General features: G+C 39.1%; 2 protein-coding genes across 3 annotated transcripts in view; both read right to left on the bottom strand.

The window, feature by feature from the left end:
• Nucleotides 1-155: 155 nt before the first annotated feature.
• LOC121945769 (secretagogin) lies at nt 156-15,938 on the bottom strand. Its single transcript, XM_042490103.2, has 11 exons — nt 15,781-15,938; nt 15,217-15,287; nt 12,096-12,188; nt 7,936-8,025; nt 6,463-6,519; nt 6,106-6,183; nt 5,366-5,421; nt 3,458-3,503; nt 2,858-2,917; nt 1,142-1,210; nt 156-807 (listed from the first exon to the last, which is right to left on the bottom strand). Exons 1-11 carry the CDS (start codon nt 15,926-15,928, stop codon nt 676-678), a joined length of 900 nt encoding a protein of 299 aa, XP_042346037.2. The 5' UTR covers nt 15,929-15,938; the 3' UTR covers nt 156-675.
• Nucleotides 15,939-16,101: 163 nt separating this feature from the next.
• The window catches only part of LOC121945717 (F-actin-uncapping protein LRRC16A-like), a 109,186-nt gene continuing 99,137 nt past the window's right edge, over nt 16,102-26,150 (bottom strand). Inside the window, exons 31-38 of one of the 2 annotated variants that reach the window (XM_042490014.2) lie at nt 25,574-25,800; nt 25,285-25,394; nt 24,905-25,162; nt 24,588-24,798; nt 22,214-22,250; nt 21,769-22,041; nt 21,498-21,635; nt 16,102-20,668 (exon numbers count right to left, since the gene is read on the bottom strand). In XM_042490014.2, the coding sequence (XP_042345948.2) occupies nt 20,490-20,668; nt 21,498-21,635; nt 21,769-22,041; nt 22,214-22,250; nt 24,588-24,798; nt 24,905-25,162; nt 25,285-25,394; nt 25,574-25,800 (1,433 nt within the window). In that variant the 3' untranslated portion in view covers nt 16,102-20,489. The remainder of the gene's footprint in view (nt 20,669-21,497; nt 21,636-21,768; nt 22,042-22,213; nt 22,251-24,587; nt 24,799-24,904; nt 25,163-25,284; nt 25,395-25,573; nt 25,801-26,150) is intronic. The other variant, XM_042490015.2, reaches the window with a different exon arrangement.

Below are 26,150 nucleotides of genomic sequence, written 5' to 3'. Positions count from 1 at the left end.
TATTATGTCCTCGTTACATGTTTTCTAAAAGAAAAAATCTATGGTGGCCTAAGATTTTTGTACAGTACTGTATATTTCAATTTTGACTTTATTTGTATATTTAAAAGAGCTGTGACATTACAGTGGCAAAAAAGAGAAAGGAAAAATCGCCATGCTTATCAATTGTCATCTTTGCTTTATTTTCTCTGCAACGCATTATAGTTGAATTACAACAAACTGTATGTCAGACTTTGGCAGAGAAACATGCGAAAAGCTGAACATCAGTCATAGCCAGTAAACTCTAGCACCACACTAAAAGAAGAAAACTTTATAATACAATGATAAAAACTTTCTGTTTTCAAAAAAAACAACTCATTAGCTTTCCACAAATCTAAGAGCACAAACACAGTCATTTTAGCCAAAAATCTTTCCCATCTCATTCTTTTCTTTTGGCTACAACATGCACAAAAAAACACTGTCATTTCAAGTCATAGAAGATCTACAGTCATTTGATTTATTTTCATCACACAGTGTCAAATCATGTTTCTATCATTTTAGGATCAAATATCTCTTCATCATTATTGAGCTTAGATAATCCAGTAATCAGACTAGTCTGGATCAAAACACAATATCCTATTATTGTTGACTACACAAAAGTTACAGTGACACTGATTCATAAAACAATCTCATAATCTCTTAACCAAGATTAGGTTTGACTCCCAGACACAGAGCCAGCTCATTTCTCTGGATCTTTCCATCCTTGTTGACATCACAGTGACGTAGCATAACGACTCGCAGTTTGTCCAGCTCAGAGCTCGTGAGGTTGGGCTGGAGAGAACAGAAGAGAGAGGAAGGGAGAGGGAAAGTAGGGATTCAAATCAGGTGTGGCATCACATTGTGTGCACAGTAGATCCTCAAGGGTTTATAATTCTCAATTTCTCAGTCACAAATATTCGGAGTTGATGTAGCTGCATAGAGGGTTGTAGAAGGTAGATTTACTAGCCATTTTTTAAAGTTTAAAAAACAAAATTACATTTGTCCTTGATTTTGCTACATATTTTAAATAAATGGAGAAGAAATAGAATATATTGTATATTTTTTTGTAAACACTAATAAATAAATGTCAGAAAGCATGATTGCAAAAACACAGCAGCAAACTTACCCTGACCAGTCCCATCATGTCTTTGACAAAGCCGTCCACCTCAGGACCCTCCAGTGCTCCTGTCTTACTCTGAACAACAAAAAAGAGACAGAAAAAGAGAGACACGAGCGCGGATTATGTTATCTAATTTGTATTTCACTTGCATTATTCAGTCATTCAGTTGTCTTCCTTTCCTTTTCTGGGTGTGTTCCTTTGGTTTATTGGTAGAGCTGGAACACCTCCCAGCATGCATTGGTCATATCATTAGTAAGTACCTCGGAGTGTGTGCCCATTAATCACATAGCTGCTGACACTGGATTTATTTGAAATGTCCACCCTCAGTCTGATTAGAAACTGAAGTACACCAGCACTACTTGACACTTTGCAGGGAAAATATAATGCTTCTGACCTTCCCTCTCACTTCAGTTACGCAAACGCTCTTGCTTAAAAGCCATTCCAAATGAGACCAAAATAAGATATTGCCGTCTTGCCACGAGGCCACAGCTTTTTAATGCTAAAATCTATATCTTGACAAAGGTGCTGCTTGCTATGCTGTTAATTTAAGGGCTGGAAAAGGCAGCCTATGTGTGAAACATGACTGACTGGTGGCCTACATTGACCTCCGGACATGTTTCCAACCAGGCCATTAGCTCAACTATGACTTGACAATATGGACAAGGACATAAAATGATTTTACAGAATAGAGGAAGCTTATCAGTGATTCCTGCTCCGACTTATTGGCTCCTGTCTGGAGCTGTACTTTGAATGAGCCTGACAGAGTTACTCATCTTCCCAGAGAGTGACTTGACAACATAATGGGTGCTTTATTTTATTATGGTTCATTACAGAGGTAAGGGAGCTAATTGGACCCACTGTTGCTGAACCGAGTCCTCTTCTGGACACTCTATTATATTATGCAAAATTGAGAGTGTTATTAATTGGCGATCGAAAATGTTTAGTGGAGGCCCTGGCTGGAAAGCTTCCCATGGGTGCCTCTGAAGGAAGAGGTTTAAAGAAGGTGATTGTCTGTCGTCCTCCTCTCTGGCTTAGAAGTAGCTAGCATATAATTCAAACCTGCAACCTTTTGGTCAGCTTTCCTTACTGCTTTTCTTACCCATACCACTAAAAAATGTCTACAATTATTGTAAAATATTTCAGAACAGCAACAGAACATACTTCAGAGGTTGTTCACTGAACTGTCTACACTTTCACATGGTTTCTTTAAGGGCTGCCCCCAGAAAGTCAGAGATTTGAATCATCAGTCGGAGACCCCTCAGTCGACTAAGATAGCTTCAGACTTAACTGCGGCATGAGTGCTTTTGACTGTTTGCTACTCTTTGGTAGAGGCTGCAACATCCGCTGCAGCAATACAGAGGGGGAGACCTCTGCATTGTATGATTCTGAGAGAACATTATCTTCTCTCTTCTGCATATAAGTGGCGAATTTACAACTTATGGCAACTTAATATGACACAGCCTCTGGCTATCTGTTGTTAGTGCTATTAGCACGTTTACTAAATAACATAAATTACTCTGTCACACTGAACTGGGTCCCAAACTTAAACTGTAAAACTTTGCTTGGGGAAAAAAACAAATTGCAGAATAATCAATTCTGCAAATATATATCAAAAGCGAAATCTGATTCCACTGACATGATTCTGAGTCTGGTTCAGCCTTAATTTCTTAAAAATTGTGAAATGGCAGTTATCATCTGTGCTCCATCTGTCATTGTACTTACAACATCATAATGGTCAAAGATCTTCTGAAAGTCTCTCTTTCTCTCCTCTTTGCTGCAGGCCTTGGAAAATAGGAGAGGCGTTGTTAAAAAATTGAGAATATGAGAGCAGATAAATTCAATAAAAATAACAAAATACAGATATAACTTATTTAACTGTTGCAACATGATTTATTCATGTTGTCATCTGCCAAATATTAAACTGAAATGGACATTTTTTTTTTCTTCAACTTATTACAAAGTACATTTTCATTGCACAATGTATAGGCTACAGAAAACACCACTGGCATTTAAGTTTTCTAAAAGTTTAGACTTTAACATTGCAATTCTATCTGCCATTGTCGTGGGATCTCGCGGGAACATGAAGTCCTCGTTTTCAGCACAAAGGAAGTGTTTTTATTATTGCGCAAACAAACACAGTACAGAGTATTGTGCTTTATTTCCATGGTAGCCAGTGGGCGGTTAGTGTCACTCCAGTTAGCAGATTATCAATATAAGTGGTTTGCAGTTGCTATCCCCAGTAGCGGAAATGACAGACAGTTGAATTAAGACGGTTGAAAAGTCTGTTCCCACTTTGAAGAATAAGATGAAGCACACACTTACATCCATCTTGAACTGGAGCAGGAAATTCTCCTCTAAAGCCAAGATCCTTATTGAAGAAGAAATACATATTTTAAGGGTTCAAGTTATCAAAGACAAAAACATTCTTGTTATTGAATTGTCGCCTTCTTTCTTTTGCAGGAAATTTAGGATAAACTATAGGGCAGAGAAGATATGTGATATGAGGCCCATATTTTCATGTTCATTTCTATAAAAATTGATGACAGTTTAGAACATTGGTTTTTGTTATCAAAACTAACAGAGTTTAGTTATGTGTTCCTATGACAGTGTTTCCTCTACACTCATTTAGGAGTGGCGGCCCGCCACTCCTAAATCCTACCCGCCGCTCCTTCAAATGTCGTTTTTTTTTTTCTTTTCTTTTTTTAAATTACAAATACACCACCGCCGCATCACAGCACAGTCCTGCACTGCGTTGGGTGTCGTGAGTGCTGAGGCAGATAACTATCTTGCTCCGTATCTACTCTTTGGGGTAGATACCACCGCCCCCTCCCACCCCCCAACAGAACTAACTGGTGCCGACGTTAATTAGCTACTCGCATCCAGGCATCAGGTCGGAGAGTCAGAGGAGTGTCGGCTTGAAAATAGCGTGCAACTTACCGGAGAAAAGGTAGACTTATTAGCTTAAGAAAACTTATAATAGATTTTATTAGTTAAATAAACATTCGCAAAATATTGATGGCCAGCTAAGGTTACGTAGCTTAAGTTAATTGGGCCCGGTGCCAACTCAACTCAGTGTCGCTAACGTGAGTAAACTAATTGATAGCATTAAGCGATATACACGCCATGATGTAACTGCTGACTGCATTTTCAGATGAGCTTGTTCAAATATTTTTCAAAGAAGAGAAAGACACCTGATGAGGATGGCGCTAGTCAGGTATCATTAGCCTTTTTACTGACTCAAATTATGATGGTTAGGTAAAAAATTATGTTCACACTTGTAATCAAATGTGACGTGAGTGTAAATTATCTAACGTTAATGTTTTATGTAATCGTATAAGACAAGTAACAGACAGGGAGGAGCAGTGGAACAAAGTGAAGGAGAGCAGAGTACAGGAGGGGGAGTGCCGAGTGAAGGAGCAGGAGAGCAAAGTGATGGTGCAGGAGAGAGAGATGAGAGTAGAGGAGAAAAACATAAAGGGAAACACAGGCTATCAGGCTGGGACCCTAAATGGGTTGAAAAAAATAAATAAAAAAAATAATAAAAATTATTGTTTCTATTTGTAGGTGAAGACTGACTTGAGAAACAGGCTGCAGGGGGATCACCTTGCAGCATGTATGCTGCTGAGCATCAACGGGACACCTCTTGGGGAATTTCCGTACAACAGAGCCTTAGAGCTGTTCTACAAAAAACCAAGAAAAATCCATTGTTCTGAGCCTGGGTGCAAACTTTGCCACTGATTACAGCCCCATCAAGAAATTATTATTTATTGTTTTTATTATTTTATTGTTGAATTTTTGTTATTATTTTTTATTTTTACATTCAGCCTTTAAAAAGCGTCATTTGTTTACGCCGCCACGGCTCCCCGGAGAGCCTGCCCCCGCTGCTGAAAAAAATCCTAGAGGAAACACTGTATGATACTGAATAGTGCCACAAAGTGGCTGATGCTAAATGTTGTAGAATAAAGAAGCGGTGTAGAAATCTCCATTCAGTTCAGCTAGCTATCTGGAAGACCTGCTGCTGGGTCTCGTCACCCACACCAGCCCACGCTACACACCTGAAGCGCAACATCAGAATGTCTTATCCATATGCAGTGTTTATGTCTCTACATGCAAACTGGCTTACCAAAGCCCTCATTTTGAGATGGCATTTCGCAAAATTTGATCAAATCCCTCTTTTATGGCTCTCTGATTGTTGTGTATTGTTTGTTGATTGTTGTGTAATGGAAGTACCTGGCCAAGTCGTTCAAATCCAAACAGCCATCCTTGTTTTTGTCAAAGATTTTCATCTGCAAGAGAAAGAAGATGTACTAAGAAACACGAAAAGAACTTCAGCAACTGTTAATCTCTCCATCTGAACTGTTGCTGTTTTTTCCCTAACACCACCTGTGACTCTAGAGCTGGCTCGTCATTCAATCTGACATCAAGCGTGAACCCAGTTCTTCCACATTGAAATCTGTGAAATAGTAGGAATAGGCTATCCGAGACTTTGGGTTTCCACAGAAGTAACCCAGGTTAATAAAAAATACCTTCTGTGTCACTCAGTCTTTTGGCAGTTGAAGCAACACATAAAATCTCCCAAAAATACTGTAAATCGCAAGTCAAAGTCCCTCCTACCAATAGTTTCATTTGGCAGAATAACTGATTGCAGCTGCTTAAATCTTTATACAGCTTTTATTTGTGACGGTAAATGTGTCAAAAATAATGTCTTGAGGACTGCTGTTGCCTACCATTTTGCCATCTCCATTAATGCACAGTAAACAAACTACAACTTGCAAGCTGCCTGAAATTGCAGGATTTGACAGTTAAAACCAGTTCTACACAACGACACACAGTAGATGTAACACAGTCAACAATAGTAACATGACTTATGCATCCAGCTGCACAAAGAGGGGAAAGGGTTTATCTTAACTTATTTGTCAACACTTTGCTGTCAGATTGCCTTAACAACTGGCTAAAAACAGTATAACTACCATTGTGTCTGTGTACTCCTCCAGCTTCTCCGATGACACTTCCTTGTGATGTTGTTGGAATAGGTCTTTCAGGAAAGCCTAAATGACAAAAGTTTGTCTCAAACTGGGACAATAAACAATCAAATCCAGTGGGTGATATACAACTACACACAATTAACTAGCACATTTTACACACAGTATACAGTACTTCATTTAAGCACACTGCATCATGTACTGAGGAAGAAGAGAAATATCTCAGTGTGACAGAACAGGAAATAGTGGTTGAGTCAGTCTCAATGCCACTGCTGATGGTTGTTCCTCGAACAGAAGAGAGATATGTTATTGTTTCGGTAGTGCATTGCTGAGTAACAAGCTTACCTTGAGCTCCCGAGCCGAAATGTAGCCGCTGCAGTCAACATCATACTTCCTCCATATCTACAGCGGGCAGGAAAGGGCAGATCAACAATGCTTACATGCAATGTGCATTGGGTATAGGTGCATTTGAAGTAGTAGGAATACAGCTAACTTAATGCCACCATAAAAAGTGTCATCATAGCTGGTCATGTCAGTCTTTTATGTTTTTTTTTTGTAGCGCTGAAATATTACACGATTACACGTATTATAGGTGTAAAATACATAATTCTTACGTTTAAAAACAGCCTGAAATAGACATTATTAAAGTAAAATAGAACCACAGTGAATTTAACATTAAAACTGTGCACTGGTGTCAGTCAGGTTAGAAGCCTTTGTTGGCCTGTTGCTGGTCAGTCTGGCTTTAATGTTTAAGCTTGAAAATATTAATATGTTTCGTCTTACCTGGCATTATCATTTTCTCAGAATTTTGATCTATTTCATTGTTGGTGTTATAGGCTCAGAATTAAAGAAGTGCTTGAATTCTTGAATGTTTTCATCTAATTATGTTACAATTAGGTTAATCTGTCGACTTAGCTCATGTGTGACATGTTTTTGAGTCCCAACTAAACAGTATATGGTATATGTCTATGTACACCAGTGAATAGGAAGTCCCATATCATAGTTAATCTGGTGATGACACGTAACAACCGTCAGTCACATACACTTTATTTTCTGTATGTCTTGGCCTATCAGGATACGTTTGTATTAGGGGTGTAACGATCCAATGTTATTGATGCAAAGTGAAAACATCTACACATATAGTCATCTTTAAGATACACAAAAGGATATTTACTAGAGCTGCACAATTAATCAAAACATTAATGAATAAGACAATAAGGTCATAAAAACAGGAGCTACATTTTTTTGGTAAAGGTTGAATGTGTCACAACATACGATTATAAATAAAGCATTATGGTGATACACGTGTGTGTGTGTGTGTGTGTGTGTGTGTGTGTGTATATATATATATATATATATATATTGTAGTGAAAGTGAAATGCAAAAATTACCAATCCAACTTAAATGGAAATGTATACTGCGATCACAGTATCTTTCACATTATTTACAATATGATAATTTTGGAACATTGTGCAGCCCCAATTTTTAGTGATATTGTCTCATATAAATCATAGGCCCCAGAATTATATCATATTGAAATTGTACCATGGCAAACTTTTTTTTATGTCAGCAAATAGATTATTGTTGTCCAAAGAATTAATGTTATAGAAAATTGTGATGAAACTTGTGATTTACTCTTTAGTCTTTGTGGTTTCAATGTTAAACTTAAACTGTTAAATCTTAACTGTTCATTTTCCCTATCAGTGACACATTGTAGTTGACATATTTCTAATAGTTGAAATTACTGATGGGTAAAACTTGTTTTTTATCGTATTGTCACATCACATAATGATGTTTTGGTACAGTCTTTGATGTTACCTTCATGAAGTCAACACTGTTATCCAGAGGAGCTTCTCTGCGGAAAATCAACAGGAAGTTCTCGTCCTCAGGGAGGATCATATTGGCCAACTGGAAAACAGGACAGAGAGCAGAGGTCAGAGCAGATAGTATTGATTGGATAATGATGTGAGCGTTTCATCTCTTCAAGTCTTGTCCATTTTGTTCTCGGAGAGTAACAATTGCCACCCAGTTTACAGCAGTCATCCATACAGATTCCAGAACAGACAAGTATAACTGGTCTGGTCTCATATTTTCGATCAGGACAGGGTAACTGTATTTCCTACAGAAGAAATGGATCCAATCAAACTACTGACAATGAGGTCTGTGGATTATTGTGATAAGTTGTGACACTGTACATAGAAAGATATGTTTTATTTCTATTTACCCCAAATGTATCAAGGTAGCAGCAGAAGTTTTAGCAGCAGATATCTCACAACCCCTGCAAAGTGAAATTACCTGTATGGTTAGATACAAGGGCCACATGAGACTTCATGTTATACTCTCATTTGGATGACTAACGCTGCACCAGCTCATCCTGGCTGCTCTCCAGCTCATGATGCTCCTCTCTTGTTTGTCCTTTTTTAATGGTATAAGCCTTCCATTAGCAGATTAAACTGGGCCCCATCAATCTATTTACAATACAAGGTGAAACTGCGGCCATTTACTTTACAAACAGACAGAACCAGCGCAATGCACCAACAGTGATGCCAACTATAGAAGACCCAGACGGTCAGGAAAGAAACGCAGGTCAGCACACTTTAAAAAAATCTTGCCATTTCTTTTTTCTTTTTTCCTGCCAACATGTGTCAGTAAAGCAACAATATATGGGAGGGTGAGTTCATTACCTAGTTATCTGTTGACTGAAGGTTGTAGTTTATTTGTTGTGCATAGAAGAGTTGGCAGTTGCTGGGAATAAATAATAAATCTTGGAACAAAGCAACATACTAATGTTCTGCCCTTTGTAAAGAGCATACATTACACAAACACGCCTAACAACAGTACCTACTGTAGTGTTACTTAAATTATGTAAGAAGACGGCATAAACCAGAGATGGATGACAGGTTGAAACTCTCATTTCATCAAACATCCACCCACCTAAGTGTCTTAGAGTATAACAGAAGGCCCCACCAGATCTTCTTAGTTAGGTAGTACAATATATGCGTGATATAATGTACAGTTGCATACCCTAGTAGTAGTGCAGTGCAAAGTGAGTGGGTTAGTGTTTCTGTAGTTGTATAAATGTCATATTTTTCTTGTCTGATAGTGGGCACTGTGTCTGACAGATCAGTCACATGATGCTGAGAGGAGTAACAGCAGTTCATGCAGCTATCACACAGCACACTACCACTTTGTGATAGACTTCCTTCCTAATGCTATTCATAGAGCAGAGGCACCAGTGTAAGGGGAAAGAGCATTGCTTTAGAGGTAAATATTAGTCAGCACATTGTAGCATACTGTAAATAAAAAAAATCGAATCCACAAGTCTAAATTTTTAATGTTGGCTGTTGGTTGTGCTGTGCAGAACAATTTCTGTCAATACCATTTAGAATGTCTGTTTCTGAGCTATATTCATTAAAGCTGGAGTAGGCAGGTTTTTTTTGGTATGTATTGGCAAAAATTTCATAATTTTCTTAGAGCATATTGCAATTTTTATGGACTGAAAGAACACTAGGCTGCACCTCCTCTTGGCTCCATTTGTAGGCTTTAGAAAATCTAGGCCCTGACGGGAGACTTTGGCCAATCGCAGGGAACTTCAGGGAGAGGGCGTTCCTATTGGCTGTAGATGCGCGCACACATCTCCTGCACATGACATTAGATTGTTTCAGTGTTGGACTATTCTGCAGAGAAAGTTTCTGTTCCAGTAATAACTGCCAACACTGCAAAGCAACCCAAAAAAGAAAGATGTCTTATCAAAAAGAGCGTCCAAAAGAGAGCCTGACAATAAATGCAATAAAATATGTGTCAGTATCAGAAAGGAGTTTCAGAGATTAAAAAAAAATCCATCCATCCATCCATTTTCTTCCGCTTATCTGGAGTCGGGTTGCGGGGGCAGCAGCCTAAGCAGGGAAGCCCAGACTTCCCTCTCCCCGGCCACCAGCTTTTCCCGGGGGATCCCGAGGCGTTCCCAGGCCAGCTGAGACCCAGCGTGTCCTGGGTCTTCCCCGGGGCCTCCTACCGGTGGGAAGTGCCCTGAACACCTCACCAGGGAGGTGTCCGGGAGGCATCCTAATTAGATACCCGAGCCACCTCATCTGGCTCTTCTCAACGCGGAGGAGCAGCGGCTCTACTCCGAGCTCCTCCCGGATGACCGAGCTTCTCACCCTATCTCTAAGGGAGAGCCCAGCCACCCTACGGAGGAAGCTCATTTCGGCCGCTTGTACCCACAATCTTGTTCTTTTGGTCACGACCCAAAGCTCGTGACCATAGGTGAGGGTAGGAACGAAGATCGACCAGTAAATGCAGAGCTTTGCCTTTCGGCTCAGCTCCCTCTTCACCACGACAGATCGGTGCAGAGTCAGCATTACTAAAGGGCACTCCACCCTTTTCCGGTGCTCGCATCCCGGCCGCTTCACACTCGAACAGATCCAGTGAGAGCTGGAGGTCACGGCCTGATGAAGCCAACAGGACCACATCATCTGCAAAGAGCAGAGACCCAATCCTGAGGTCACCAAACCAGAAAAGAAAATGTTGCAAATATTTTAGACTTTTGCTCACAGAAGCCAAAGCACATTATGTCCTAAACCTCACTCCCTGCCACGGACCCCCAGTCCGTGGTCGCAGCAGCCTAAATCCAGCTAGCACAAACCCTGGACAGACCAGACTCCGGACACTGGATCAGCAAACTCTCTGTTACTGCAGTTATACAGACTAGATCAGGCCCTGCTGGTTGTCACCAGCTTAGTGTTCTGGGATGTGCACTGGCCGAATTCAAGGCACTACAGTCACCAAAGTTCTGTCTCCAGAGCTGCTGCCTGTTCTCCTCCTGGTGAAACAGTCCACGGTGTCAGGTTAGGTTTATGTATATTTATATATTATACATTTGGAAAAAAAGAGAACATTGATATAAAATCAAATAAAAGCGGTCGTGTGCATCCCTTGACAGCAGGGTGTACAGCTACAAAGAGGTTTGACCACACTGTTCCTGCACCAGCCACTGCACATCAGTGTTATTGGCAGACATGTATTGATTTTTGTTTCTTCCAGTTTTATGAGTAAGAGCCAAAGCATTTGGGATCTGTGGGTGCAATGCATTAAGCAATTGGTAATGAATGGGCACAAGTTTCTTTTAGAATAAAAGAAAATGCACTTAATTGCATTGATGAAGCACTGCTGCTGTGCCAAGAGCCACATCAATTACTAGGAGTGGGGGCAAGAAAGCTATCTAATCAAAATATGGCTTTAGATTTCTGGGAAACAGCTGCAGCTTGTTAAGCTGCCAGTCAAGCTTGATTTAATTTAATAAACTGACTCAAACAAAAAGTCATTTGATAATCAGCCTTCATTAATAAGAAAGCAAAAGTCCTACGTGGGAAACCAAAGAGATCATTGGGTACTTTCCCATTAAGATTAGATTTAAATGTAAATGTGGTGCATATTGTGTGTGTGTATATATATATTTATATATGTTAGGTATTTAATTTAGATATATGGTTTTAGTGCTGCTCTCCTGGCTGTCACTGCAGGATAACTTGACCCTCAGCAGTGCCGGAAATGAGTTTCCATTCCTCTTGAAAATGGTACAAGCTGGGTTACTGTTATGGGTACATGAGATAAATAAAAGATGAAGAGGAAATGCAGCAGAAGAGGGAGGTGTCATAGAGAAAGACAGAGGGTGGAGTGGAGATGATGAAGATGGTGTAGAATGAAGCGGAAGTTAGGCTGTGAAGCCTATGTGCAGATGACTGAGAAATAGAGAGGTGGTGTTGTAAGGGAGCTGACCATTATAGCGTCATCCTGGATGTTGCTTAACTGGTTAACACCATATGATAGTCATTGTCTGGACTGATATAATATAGAGGAGACATTTATAAGTTGGTACTTCACCTTTACTTAATATAAAGTACCCTGCCTTTAGTCGAAAGGAAAATAATTATTAAGTGAATCAGGGGGCAATTTTAGACACATAAATTGCACATTACCTCATGAATCTGTAGTTTCCCATCAGCAGTGACATCATAGGCAGACATAAACCTTTGCTTCAGCCTTTGGACTCTCTCTTCAGTCACTTTCTCCTGTAGAGACACAACAGGTTAAAATGTAACATCAATTGTCTTGCCCCAAAGCCTACATTAACCGGATGATACAGTGTATATGTTCAGGCAAAATGAAACGGTGTACACAGTGATTTATAGGGGGGAAAAAACAACTTGTATTTTACACTGCTTCCTTTTTAAATCATGTCTTTGAGAATCAAAACAGTATAAACAGTATATTGAAGAACAAACCCTTAACTGGCTGAGTCACGGTTATTTTAAGCAATGTCACCATGGATACTCCTTTGAGCTCACATTTTTTTCTCAACCCAGGGCTACCTGCTTATAAAGGGTTAATGCAGCTCCTTCTAGAAGTCCTTGGTCTACCCACTCTTTCTAATTTAACAAACAGAGAGCATGGTGCTTTATTTTGCAAACACTTGCCTCACTTGCCTGTAATTTTTCGTCCATGACAAGATGAAATATTTCCAACACACATTGTCATTCTTGTGTATTTTGTAATGCATTTTGAGAGTGTTAGATATGACTGTCTTTAGCTGCAGCAAACTGTAATTCTGCAAAAAAAACCCCAGTGGAATACATGATACCTATCATGTGACTTTCTCATCAGTTTAACGCCACTGTTATAGATAATGAAGAGTCAGGAAGTACTTTCACATGTGAAACGTGATGAACAGCAGCATGTGGAGTATGAACATATTCTAGCAGATTATAAATAACTATAAACTGAATGAAAAAGCTGCAAAGAAACTGTTTTTTTTTTATCTGACTTAAGAATCACATTTCCTTTTCCTGTTCAACCAGAGCTCAGACAAAAGCTTGAAGCAATTAAGTGTGAGAATATTGTCAGCTATTGAAGTTATTTAGCAGATAATTTTCCAGTGTCTCTTTGCAACCCCCCATCAATGTACTGTAGCTATAGAAACCTGTTTATCTATGGTGCTGAATGCTGTATCATTGTTTCATGTAGTGCAGAGAGCACACAGGCTGCAGACTAGCAGGTGCCTGGTCCTTGCCCATTACAGAAAAACAACTATTTGTCTTCAGTATTGCCTTTCTGTCAGACACTCCTGTTTGGCGCCAGTAGTCCCTTCTTGCAAATGGGCCATTCCATATTTTTGAAGGGGGAGGGCATGGTGCAAAAAACGGGAGGCATGTCAAATATTTTTTTAAGCACTTGTTAGGGACTTTTTTTTTTCTCTTTTTCCGTTGGCTTAGGGGATGGACATACTGGACAGATTGTTGTATTTGGTATTGATTTTTTACTGGCCTCTGAAATTCAAATTGTGCTAGCAGCTTTGAAAGCCTTTTTTTGTTTTAATTGTCTAAATTACACTATTTGTTATAACCAGAGACGATAAAAGAGATATTAAAATAGGATTTTTAAAGTTAAAAAGGTCCTTGAGCAGATCAGGTGTGATAAAAGTAACTAAATATAAGCTTTAAAATAGTGATATTTCAACATTACTTTCATTTACATGTCTCATTAAATGTTTTGCCAAAAATTTTCACTTACCAGTTCCTGTAAAAAATATCTAATTCTGTGGTATTGCATGCATTACAATAATGCTGCAAGGCATTTTCAACTTAAGGATTTTAATGACAACTTTTCACTCTGAAATAGCATGGATACATTTTTATATAACTGCGCCCTTAAATGGTGCTAATGTCATTCAGGCCAGCCGCTGCTGCCACTGTTGTATATAGTTTATTATGCAAAGTGATCATTGTATGCACATTGTCACAGTCTGTTCTGCCTCTCCTGCAGCTGTGGGATCTTCAGTCAAGCCAGTATTTCAGCAGCCTCACTATACTCAGTCTTTGCCAAATTGTCTTCACCCCCCCCCCCTCAATAAAATAAAGAACAGTCCCTGAGCGGGAGTTTTTAAAGTGCATATTAATATTTGACTGAACTGCATAACAAACTTTAATGATGTCTTGGCTTTACTGGTAACTATCAAATGCAAATTAATTTACGACTGTGTTACTTCATGCAGGGGAAATCTGCATAATTACTGGATGTGTTGCACTCGAGCTAATGGAAAGACAAAAAGGTCGAAAGACACCATGTGGTTAATGTCACCCAGTGGTTGAATGTAATATAAGAGAATGACTGTGCCATGAAAAACGCACAACAGTACTTATCCTTGGGGCATTTATGATGGAAAGCAAACATCAGAGACAAAGTGACATGTGGTAGGTGGTCTGTTTGTTTTAGTACAACCCCATTAGTATCCGCGGGAGTCCAATCACTCGCGCAAACACACACTGGAGCGTGTACTATTAGGTGTATGCCCATTTGGTTTTCCATTATAACTGGTTAGGAGCTTTTCCTTTGACAGGGACCAGAGCTCTTAAATTGTGTTGAGTCTTACATTGTTAGTCACCCCACCCATCCAGATTACTGCATTGAGGTTCAGCTGCCCACACAACAGAGATCACAAGTGCTGCAAAGTCTGTATCCAAAGCCAAATGAATTTCCGAGACGAAGGGCTGGATGGTACGGAGAACATTAAATATCACAATATTGACGTAATACATCCATATCAGTGATACAATGGTATTTTAGGGTTGACTATTTGCGCTTTCACAATTTATTTTAAACAGTAAAATTAAAAAAAAATTTAAAAAATTGTTGGGTAGGTGGATATATTGACCTCTAAAACCAGGAAAAGACAACACTTAGGATGTAACGATATCCAAAACCTAATACTATATCTAATCTCATATTACAGTACTGATATAATATCGATATATTGCCAAGGCGCTACCTAAGAGCTGATTTTAGATTTAATGCTGGCCAATTGTCTTACTTTAAACAATTAACATAAACATGATAAATTATGCATAACATTTATTTTAATTTTTTTTTTTTTAATAAATTGTTGCTTGTACTCGGAGAACAGGTGCAATAGAGTAACTATCAGAAGAGAAACAAAGAGATGTAGCAAATGTAGGCTTTATTTCACACAATCATGTTATTGTTTATGCACTGTATTGAATTGTTATCACAAGTAATGGATGAATTCATCCCAAGTGGACTTACCTGTGGACCCAGTCTCTTCATCATGTGACGGAAAAAGTCATCGAGCTCTTTGCCCTCAATGTAGCCATTATCTGTAAAATGAAAAAAACAAATCCTTGGGTTATAAAAGCAATGAGGCCAGTCTTAATTTTACTCAAAACTCAAGTACTGAGTGAGAGCTAAAAAATAAAGTCACAAAGTGACTCTATCTCTGCCAAAGTATTTTTATACCCTGAGTTTCTAAGTCTTTCTGCTTCTTGTTACTGTGCACCTTTCTATCTGTATTAAGCCTCTTTGAGACATGTCAGATGTATGTGAAATTCCAGTTTGTAAGATTTACATAGGACAGAATAGTGTCTAGGACAGAAACAGTAAATTAATAATTAAAGTTTATCATTTTACAATGAAAAAAATATTTAGCTTAAGATCAGTAATTATTTTCTTCAGTGGGGACAAATTTGTCATCAAAAACAAAGACAGTCTTAGTCTCTCAGTCAACAGAAGAAGAAAATAATAAACTATTGTTCCAAATATTTTCAGCATATTTATGGCAAAAAGAAATTAACATTTCATTATTGTCCTCACCATCTGCATCAAAGTGTTGCCAGATTTCCAGGAAACCAGCTGCATCCAGGTTATCAAAAGCACTGTCCATTTTAATAGAGAAGGACAAAGTGAGATGAGGACTGAGGTGACAAACTGTGTTGCACTGTTCAGTCTGCTTGCTTGACATATTCTCTCTCTGACTAAGTAAAAACCACACCCCCTCTGGGTGTGAGTGTGAGGGAGAAAGCGTACTGTAACACTGTATTCGCCATCTGGTGGCTTTATCGCTATACTACAAAGCAGATCTTCAACAAAAGCTACAAAAAAACAAAAAAAAACAAACAAACGACAAAGCACAGATTTTAAAGCCTGTAAAATTATTTTAATCAATGTTAATATTCACATGAAGAAATGTCCAACATCAGCAGAAAGACTTAATCAAACATATTGATCCATGACAAAATGGAACAAATATCAAGACTGATAATGAGCATGTCACATGTCATATGCATTTTTTTTCCAGCTCAGAGAGAATGTTTTGCATCATCTTTTTTTGAGTCATGGTGAAAGTAACATTACATTGATTACATGTAACAACAAATTAATACATACAAAGAGTTAATTTCTACATTTATGAACACAATGTACATGTGAGAGGAAAAGAAAATGTTCAAGACATCACCGGCCACTGTTTTTTATTCCAAATAAGTTACAAACAAACCCCTAGTATAGTAGTGTACTTAGTACCAAAACAAAATAGGATTTGTTGTGTTCACATAGGCGTGTGAATGTATCACAGTGTGTATATTACACGTGCGTATATTACACATACATATATACACACGCACACTCCTACATGTATGAAAGCACATATATACATACAGTACAGCTCATAGCCACATCATGCAGTCACACACACATGTAGACTCAATGCTACTGGTTATTTTCACTTTTTCCACTCTTCGTGCACCAACATAAAATAAGTGGATGCTCATTTTTTCAGGAGTGAACAGATCAGTCTTTCGCACAACTTGACAGAAACACAGCCAGCTGCTTCTGAAATCCCAAACAGAAAGCAAATACAGAGATGTATCCGCATGATTTCCTTGCATTTGGAAAATGTAGACACACAGCCATGTTCACTTTAAACATATGTTAAAGTAGTGTTTTTTTTTCTTTTCAGTGTGCTGGCACACATTTCAAATAAAAAGTTATGTTTGTTTTTTCAGAGTTAGACTTTTAATCAAAGCAGTTTATGGCATCAGAGAATAGATTAACTATATACAGCAAGAACAGTGTTATTTTTGAGCCATGATTAGTGACAAAGAAGCGACATCTTATCAGAGTCCTAAAAAAAGACATCGTTAGACACCATAGGAAAAGGTGCACCAGACCTTTGGCCCTGACTTTTTTCTTGTACAGTACAACAAAATACAAATTGTGCCCCTTTCACACTGCGCATAAAGATTGAGCTTGTATGCACAGTTTGGCACACAACTAGATAGTTAAAAGTTCCAGTAATTCCACAGTGGTTAATGTGACACAATGAAATGGTAGATGGATCTCACATACAGATGCTTTTGAGGTACAATGCTGCAGCCATGTCATATACAGTAGGATAATGGCAGAAATGAGGCAGATTTTTATGTTTATGACATGCCAGCAGTTCTGTCATCGGTCAAATTAGAGCTGAAGTGATTAATTGATAAGTTGTCAACAATTACTTGCCAACTTATCTGATAATCTATTTATCAGTTTCAGTATTTTTTAAAGAAAAAAAGTCAGAATTCTCAGATTCCAGCTTCTTAGTTGTGAATATTTTCTGGTGTATTTGCTCCTCTGTGACAATAAACTGAATCTCTCAAAATACTCTTCAGTTACAGCCCTAGTTTTTATGGAAGTTAGTTGGATAAGGGTTAAAATACTGTGAATTGACAGTTTAGTTAGCATTATATTCATTAAATTTGAGTTAACTATATGTTAATATTGCATATCCAAACCTATCTCCACACCCTGTTTTAGTGCTTTGTCAGCACTGGAAAAAGGTCTGGCTGAAACTGTCGTACCTTGCACAAAGGGAAAAAAACTTTTTGGTTGTTTGTATTTCTTTGAAACAGTCACAGTTGTTTTGGGCAGTGCCCTCAAAAATGTGACAGGAGGGAACTTGTTTTGATGGAACATTTGGACATGGAGAGGCGAGCCCTGGCATTTAAAAGGGAAAATGCCTGCTTAATAAACGTGTGATTAAACCTTAAAGGATGTTTAAGCATGTGGGTTGCTCACTCTGAAGTTGTTGTTGTTGTTGTTGAATCATGCACAGCGCTAAAATAAAATGTGGAGATAAATCTGGCTATGTGACTTGTTCCGCTTGGCAACAAGGATTTAGAAACAGTTAGATGCAGATAGCGGAAGGGGAGGAAAATTGTATTTAAAATAGGCTGCATCCTGTGAGTCAGACTAATATTCCTTGAATTTTAGACTGATGTGAGGCATTCATATTTGTTTACTGTTTTAAGGTAATTTTAGAAAAATCTCAGTTACAGTAATGACTTGGATTTTAATGGTATTTAGAAGTTTACAGGTAATTACTGTTACTCCAATATGACATGAATGCAGCATTATCTATTGCAAATAGGTTGTCTGTCCCAACCTATTTTTCCAGTCTTAGTTAAACTGCATGGCTTTAAATCAAAGAAAACAATCCAACAATAAGGGTATGAACTGTAGCGGTATGAGTTACCCCAAAATCTCCAGATATATATAAAAAAAGATGAATTATTTTGAACACCAGGTCTTTTTGAGCTTCTGTTGGTTGACTGTGCAGCAGTGTGAAAAGGGCATTTCTTGCGTTTAAAAGACAAAGACAAGAGGAATCAGCCTGAGAGCTTTGTTGGTGTTGTGTAGCAATTAGCTCCTGAAATTGCTAGATACATAATAGCCTGGAGGTCCATGTGGTCAAAACACAGCTACCTCCAGTGCACTTTCACTTCAGGCACTGCATTCAATTTATATTTTACATTTTTAAACAAAGGTCAACTTGTTTTATAGGTTGAATTTCAAAACATTGTCATTGCAGAGAATGAAGTGAAAGTGAACTGAATTTGAAAACCCTGGAGGTCAAATCTGAAGTGTTTAAAGGCTGGAATTCCCTCAGTGTCCCGCTTTCACACAAAGATCAGACTGAAGAGGCTATTGTCAAAATCTGGATCAAAAAAGCTGCTGAAATAGGAAGTAAAAGTCTTCCATTTTACCTTCAAGCAGATTATCTGACATTCCTCTTTTTCAGCAAATTCTTTGCATTCATTGGACCATCAGCACACCAGGGAAATAAATGCAAGAGTGAAATAAGGAGGGAGCAATCTATCTGTCTTTAAGAGCAACACAGAGTCTGCAGGACTGTGTAGTTTAATGCTTAATAGTCTCATTTGTTTTGAGGAGTATCAGCTATAAATGAAGCTGTTTGTTGTTGTTGTTTTTTTTTTTCTTTACATGAAAAAACTCAAATATTTACGATAGCGCTCTGTATTGCACTTTAAAGACAGATACTCCTCTCCCATATAAACAGCGCATAAAAGATATCTGCATTGTAAAGGTATTTTAATATAAATGTTATTTTTTCCACAGTGTCTAAACGCACAGAACAGTGTTAGTTAACAGTGCTGAAGCCTTATTGATTGGTTATCAGTGAAGTTTAAGTGTACCACAGTCCTCTTAAAGCAACACTTCATACGGTCACTCCAACTCTCTCACACGAAGACAAACGATTTCGGTTGGGATGATTGCTATGGTCTATAGCTGTCATTCAAGAGTCCAGGTAGTCTTCTCTGAGTGACATTTAGTTTTGCTGATAGGAAGCTACATGAAAAGTGTGTTTCTGATTTGTGGTGGGCTGAGATTCTCAGCTGAAACTGTTTTTTTCCTGAAAAAGAAAATAAAGAATTGCATAATGGATTCAGTCACCTCTGACATAACTTGCTGAAAATAGCATATAGAAAAATCTATACAAATATATTGAATGATAAAATGCCATTGGGTCCTGGTCTGGTCGTATGTTTGAGTTAAAGTACAGTACAGTGATCCTGGTATTATTGTTACATCTGTTTGGTCCCTGGGAGAGGAGCTACTGCAACAAAAAGGAACAAGACGGTAGATCATTAGTTAAAGAAAGAGATTTTTGATGTACACTCATAGTTTCACATTCTCTCTGTCTCTCTCTGTGCTTTGCATAAAAGTCTGCAGGTTCCTGAAAGCATCTTTTTTTTTCTTCTAGTGGTTTACAAACGTGTCATTCAGGTTTCAGTATTTATGAGCAGAGTGTACCCCAGGAATCATTCCTCAAATCCTGAAAAGTTTCATCATTTAGAAGTGTGAGATTTTCACCTGACAGCAGAGAGTAGAACGACAAAAAGGAGAAAAGGCTGTTTGTGAGAAGGAAGCTCTTAGGAGACTTTTGCACAGTTTGGTTTACTAGGTGACTGAAAAGTTTACTGGAGATATTCCCCAAAGTGTCAATATCAATTTTTTTTTCATAGATTATCAAACTAATTTTAATTTGACACAGTGTATTACTTGATACTACAGCAGGTCTTCCTGCAAACCAAACATGATTTGTACTTTGCGGTCAGACAGGACCTACAGGTACAACCTCTAATATAAATGAAAACATATTGATGAGATTCCCCCTTAGTCGCTTTTCTAAAGGAAAATGTGAGGCTTGTCAACAGATTTTTGCTGTAAATTTGTTTTACTCATATTAAAATAAAGTCTTTGTCTGCCTCCTCCCCAGAGTCTGACGACTTCTTGCCCGCTGCCTTGTCCTTGTCTGGGTTTGAAGATTGGTCCTTGGTCTTAAAGGAGCCATGATCCTCGGAGTTGGCACGGAGAGCGCTGGGTCGCTGAACAGAGTCTGACACAGACCCCGCCCTCACTGAAAACAAGAGACAGAGAAGATTAAATTGACAGTGAGTGTTGACATTGCTTTGAGAAAAGATTTTTTCTTGGTACATGTAACTGTAATTAAAAGGTAACTTTGGAATTTTTCAACTTGGACCCTATTTCCCCAATTTTTTTGTGCCTTAAGTGACTAATGGGAACAACAAATTTTAAATCTGGTCCTGTATTTAGCAAAACCCCAGCAGTCAGCAACACATAAACAGGCTGCAGTGTAATCCCTGTGGGTAGCTGGAATCACTGAATCATTTGATACGCATACATATACGTAAAACAACACAGATTTTATCAAATGAAAAACAAAAGCACGCCAACAGTTTCAAAAGACAATTCTTATTTGCCTGAAAGCAAAATCATGCTCATTAACATGAATCAGATGTGTGTATCTCTAACAGACCACAGAGGGGAGAGTCACAACATACAGTAGAGAAAAAAGGGAAGGGAGGAGGAGCAGAGAGAAGAAAGTGAGACCAAAGGAGAGAATATAATGCACAAAAAGAGCAAAGACAAAAATCACCAGGCTGACTGTTACATAGTTGATAACACTGCTGTCAAATCCTGACGGTGACATCAAACATCTACCAGTCTATCTAGAGAAAATCTGCTCTTTGCAAAGGACAGGTTTTTGGTGAGGGATAGAAAAATGGAACTGCTAATGTGTTTGGAGGAAGATGCTTTTTTGATTTTTGATCAAATGTTCATCTCGCTGCAGTTGAAAATCTATTTATTTATTGGTGTTAACACCATGACGTGAATGGGCTAAGTGAAGATAACGCAAAGATTTTGACAGAGAGTTTGTGACCCACCATCCTGAGTGTTTTTGTTGGCAGAGCCTCCAGTCTGGCCCTCTTTGTCTTTCTCTGACATCGTTCTCTTCAGTGTGGAAGGAAGAACTGTGACCTTGGGAGACACACCGCCACTGCTGGGGGAATCTGAACTCTCATCTGTCAGAAAACAAATATTATCACCTTAAAACAAATAATATCTCATCTGTCATACAATCTCACAGGAAGATAAAAACATAATTACTGCAGTAACAATCCCCCCCCAGTGTGTTAATCATGCTCAGACTTGTACCTATGCTCCTGCTGGTACTGCTGGTCCTTGGCTTCTGTGGGATGGTGGGCCGGGCAGCCAGAGCGGGCTTTGCCCCCTGTGGCACTGGTGGTTTTGGACTTACTGGTCCCCCAGGGGAACTGGAGGAAGACGTAGCCCTGAGACGAGGGGCTGGGTCGGGCTTGGTTTCGCCACGAGGAGGCGTCTTCTCTGGAGAACCAGTTGGAGGGTCTGATTTATTAATGGAGCCACTGGGAGACCTGCTTTCTGAAATGACGGGCTGGGGCTTGGCTGCTGACACACAGAAAGAAAAAGTTTAAAAAAAAGAAGTTTATGCAATGTATGAAAACAGATCACAAAAAATTAACATGGAAATAAAAAAACTAGGTGCAGGTGTTCATGAATCATTAACGTTTAAGTTGAAAGTTAACTTTTCCATGTTTTCTTGACAGGTAAGATCACTTACCTGTCGCATTGCTGTCAGGCCTGTCGGGGCTGGAAGACTGGGGGAGACACAAGGACAAAACATTTGATTACTATATGCACGAGTTCAGAACGGTGAGAATTTTTTAATTTTATTTTTTAACCCATTACCTTGTATGGTTAAATACATAAATAAACACTGTGCAAAATGTTATTGCCACCTTTTTGAGTATGACATGATTTACACGTTGTAGTCAGTTTCAAATCAAATATATTTTTAGTTTGAAGCTTTTATTTTAGCAGTGATGGGGGGGGCAGTGAAAGTGCTCATGTACACGTAACACTGCCAAGCAACATTCAAACAGAAGGGGGCGTCTTTGTGTTAGAAAATGCTCAGGATACAGCTCACACACCCCAGCTTTGTATTAATGACCTGCCACTTGAATAGCTCTCTCCATTTCACCTGCATACGCACATGCACGCATGCACACACGCACACACACACACACACACACACACACACACACACACACACACACACACACACACACACACACACACACACACACACACACACACACACACACACACACCTGGAAGCAAGCCAGCACAAGCAGATGGCGGTAGAAGCTTTAGTGCCACTGATACAAGGTCAGAAAATTCCCTAATGCCGCTAACACCATAAACCTCTTACTGTACTACACACACTGTGATGGCCCTATTATACATCTAGTGAACACATTTACAGGTGGTAGCAACTCATATTTCAGACACTGATGCATCAATAGTGAACCAAACATAACAAACAAAAACAATTATGTTATCTCGCTAATTCTACTGCCTTTGAATCACATAAGCATTTATTTTAAGTAATTAAATATCTCAGTTTTTGCTTTTGAAGAAATTAACCTGTGAATGTTGAAAAGAGAGAACTCATAGTTTAAGGCATTTTAGTGAATGTGGGAATTTTAAAGGTGAAATATTCCCACCACATTTACATCCTGCAGTGAGTCATGACAGAGAATTTGCATATCAGCGTACTGTCTTGTCTTCACTTAGTCCATTTGCTGTTCATGCCTCCATCTCTTCCACTCTGCACTTCCCACCTGCTTTCACCTTGTTGTCTGGCAGAATATCAGAGTTGTTTTTGTTTTATGTCAACATGTTGACAGGCGCAATGACTAGCCTGAAGATAAACAGTCTCAGCATCTGTGTGCGCGCCTGTGTCTGCGCTTCTTATTTAGTTCTCCCAGCTGGAATTTCACAGTTAGTGAGCGTTAAACAAAACAGCCTTGACAAGCTGAGACTGAACACCTACAGCGCTTTGTCCCCCCCAACAAAATCTAAAGCTGTCCTTACTTTACAAAGAATCTCTCTATATCTCACTGCTGCGCACCTATCATAAAACCATGAGCCTCATTTTTGTAGTTTACTTTTAACTGTCATCTTTTTTTGATTTTAATAACTAAAAATAGATAGTTTCCATTATTAACATGGACAAGTTTTAAAGGAACAGTTCACCCCCCAAATCAAAAATACATATTCTTCCTCTTAACTGTTGAGCTGTTTACACTCTATAATATTTTGGTGTAAGAAGCTGAATATTGCAGACATTGGCCATAGGGATGTCTCTCTCAAATATAATGGAACTAGATAGCATGTGACTTGTGGTGCTCTGTGTGCATCTACTGCCAGTTCACCTAGCACCAGTGTGCCAGCTAACGTTACAACTCAGCAGAGGAGGACACCATAAGTTTACATCTTGTGCTGTTACAAGCACAATGATCTCATCCGCGAGTTGATGCAAGCTTCCTTCTTTGCAGCATTATATATACTGAACTTTGATATATATTTTATATATATTGAACTTTTCCTTAAAGCTCTGCTGTTATTTATGTAACAAATGGCTTTGCTGTATTTGGTTTTGATATTGATTTCAATATGAGTAGAAAATCCTTTTTTAATTGATAATATAATATAAACTCAAGGTCCTCTTACTCACTTTTTGAAGAGCTTTTAACCAAAACACACTGCTCTCATCAGCAGATTAACAGTGCTTAGTTGCTGTGAAATTGAGGATGTTCAAACTTCCCATGATCCTAACTTAAAAGTTATAAAGGATGAAATGACAAAAAGCTCCCCAAAAATAAGCAAGTCAAACCCTGAGTTAAGTAAATTTTGTCAGCTGCTTTTTGTGACATTAATAATAAACTGTCAAGCTAATTTTGTAACAGTCTGGAAAAAAAAGCCTTGCAAATCAGGACCAACACAAATGTTTGTGGTGCAAGATATACTATATTCAATAAGGGGAGTCACCAAAATCATCTTGTCCAGGTTCAAATCAGACAAGACTTTCGCCACATGTTGCTTTCTGTCCTTAGTTGTAACCCAGGTGATTACTAATCACATAGCCTCACCTTGTGTGCTCTTCTCTCCTGCTTGGCCTTCATTTCTGCCAGGAGGCCGCTGCCCATCATCTGCAACCCAGGGTACCGCCTGCCACCCTGAGGACTGCCCCTGCCATCTGAACACTCCCAGGGCTCGTCTATGGAATCAGGCGTCCTCAGCTCCTCTGAGCGGTCTGAGCTGCTGCTGTAGTCTGTGGGCTGCGAACGGCTGGAAGTGTCTCTGCAGTAAAGATAAGAATTATTAGGTAATTTGGGGCAGATTGGTACATTGAAATTAACTAAGTGGGTGATATGTTTTTCTGTAACAGAAAAATGTTCATCTCTACCTGGACTTTGGCTCAGGTGCTGGGCTCTTTAACGCCACCTTTGGAGAGGAGGGCTCCTCAGGGATGGAAGCTGGCGTTGAGGCTGCAGAGACTAAGGATGTACCTGAAGCTGGAGGGACTGCTTGGTTTTTCTCTGATTTATCTGCTTTGTCCGATTTATCAGATTTGTCGGATTTGGAGGAACGTTTGATGAGGTTGAGGAATCCTCCTTTACTTTTCTTCTTCTCTCCATCCTGAGTTTCTGAACCCTTGGAACGTCTAAGAGAAAACCAAACAAGACACAAAATACTTAAGGTACAAGTACATTTCAATACATCTCTCCTGGAAAATCAATATTAAAATGCACAGTCCTTCATACACGCATAAAGTATATTCCTTACTTGGAATCCATTTTGGTGACTTTTGTAGAGAAGAATTCATCCACACCTTCATCAACCCTTCCCATGAGGCCGTTCTGCTCCCCATCCTGAGATGGCGTACTGTTGATTTGCTGAAAGAGTAAGTTGAAGAATCTGATACCATATTTGGTAAAAGGTCCACTCATCTTTTGCATGAATCTTCTATATTGAATGTTATCTCGCTTGCAAATAAGAGTAAGCTTCTTTGTGGGCTACTACTGTCTTGAACGTAACCTGAAAAATCCATGCAAAGCTGCTGAGCTTTACTCACAGGTATTTTGCTGGAATGTGTTTTCTTGTTCCGACGGGGTCGCAATTTGGTGAAGTGCTGCAACTTTTTTTCCTCCTCAGATGGCAGGTCTACCATTGCTCCTGGCGTACGTTGCTCCAGTTTTGGCAGGACCTGAGATGGTGTAGGTGGAGTCTGAGATGAAGTTGAAGTATCCTCCACGTGGATAGGGACGTCCTCCAGGGCCTTGTCCAAGTCAAACTCCATTTCTGTAAGTTGGACAGCCATTATGATGTTTATTGTTAGATATACATGAAATATCTCATGTACTCTTACCTGTCATTAGGTCTAAGTAGCATTAATACTGTATTGAGGGATTATTTGAAAGACCAAATGCAGAATGGTAGCATGAGTATCATCGACCTGTGGGCCCACCACCTGCAGGGACAGGCATAATGATCGGATGCAGAGTGTGCCGGGCGGCATGCAGGGGTGTTTGTGCTTATGCACCTGACAGCAGTTTGGGGTACCTGGCCTTCGTGGAATCTTTAGGTGGTGTTACTGCAGTACAGTCCATCTCTGTGGAATATTACTACAGTAGCTTGGAAAACAGCAATAT

Source organism: Plectropomus leopardus, chromosome 11 (assembly GCF_026936395.1).
Source record: "Plectropomus leopardus strain MGB_pleo_1.0 chromosome 11, ASM2693639v1, whole genome shotgun sequence".
Lineage (NCBI taxonomy): Eukaryota > Metazoa > Chordata > Actinopteri > Perciformes > Serranidae > Plectropomus > Plectropomus leopardus.
Note: the sequence above shows the minus strand (reverse complement) of the source record. Positions and strands in the feature narration are given on the sequence as shown.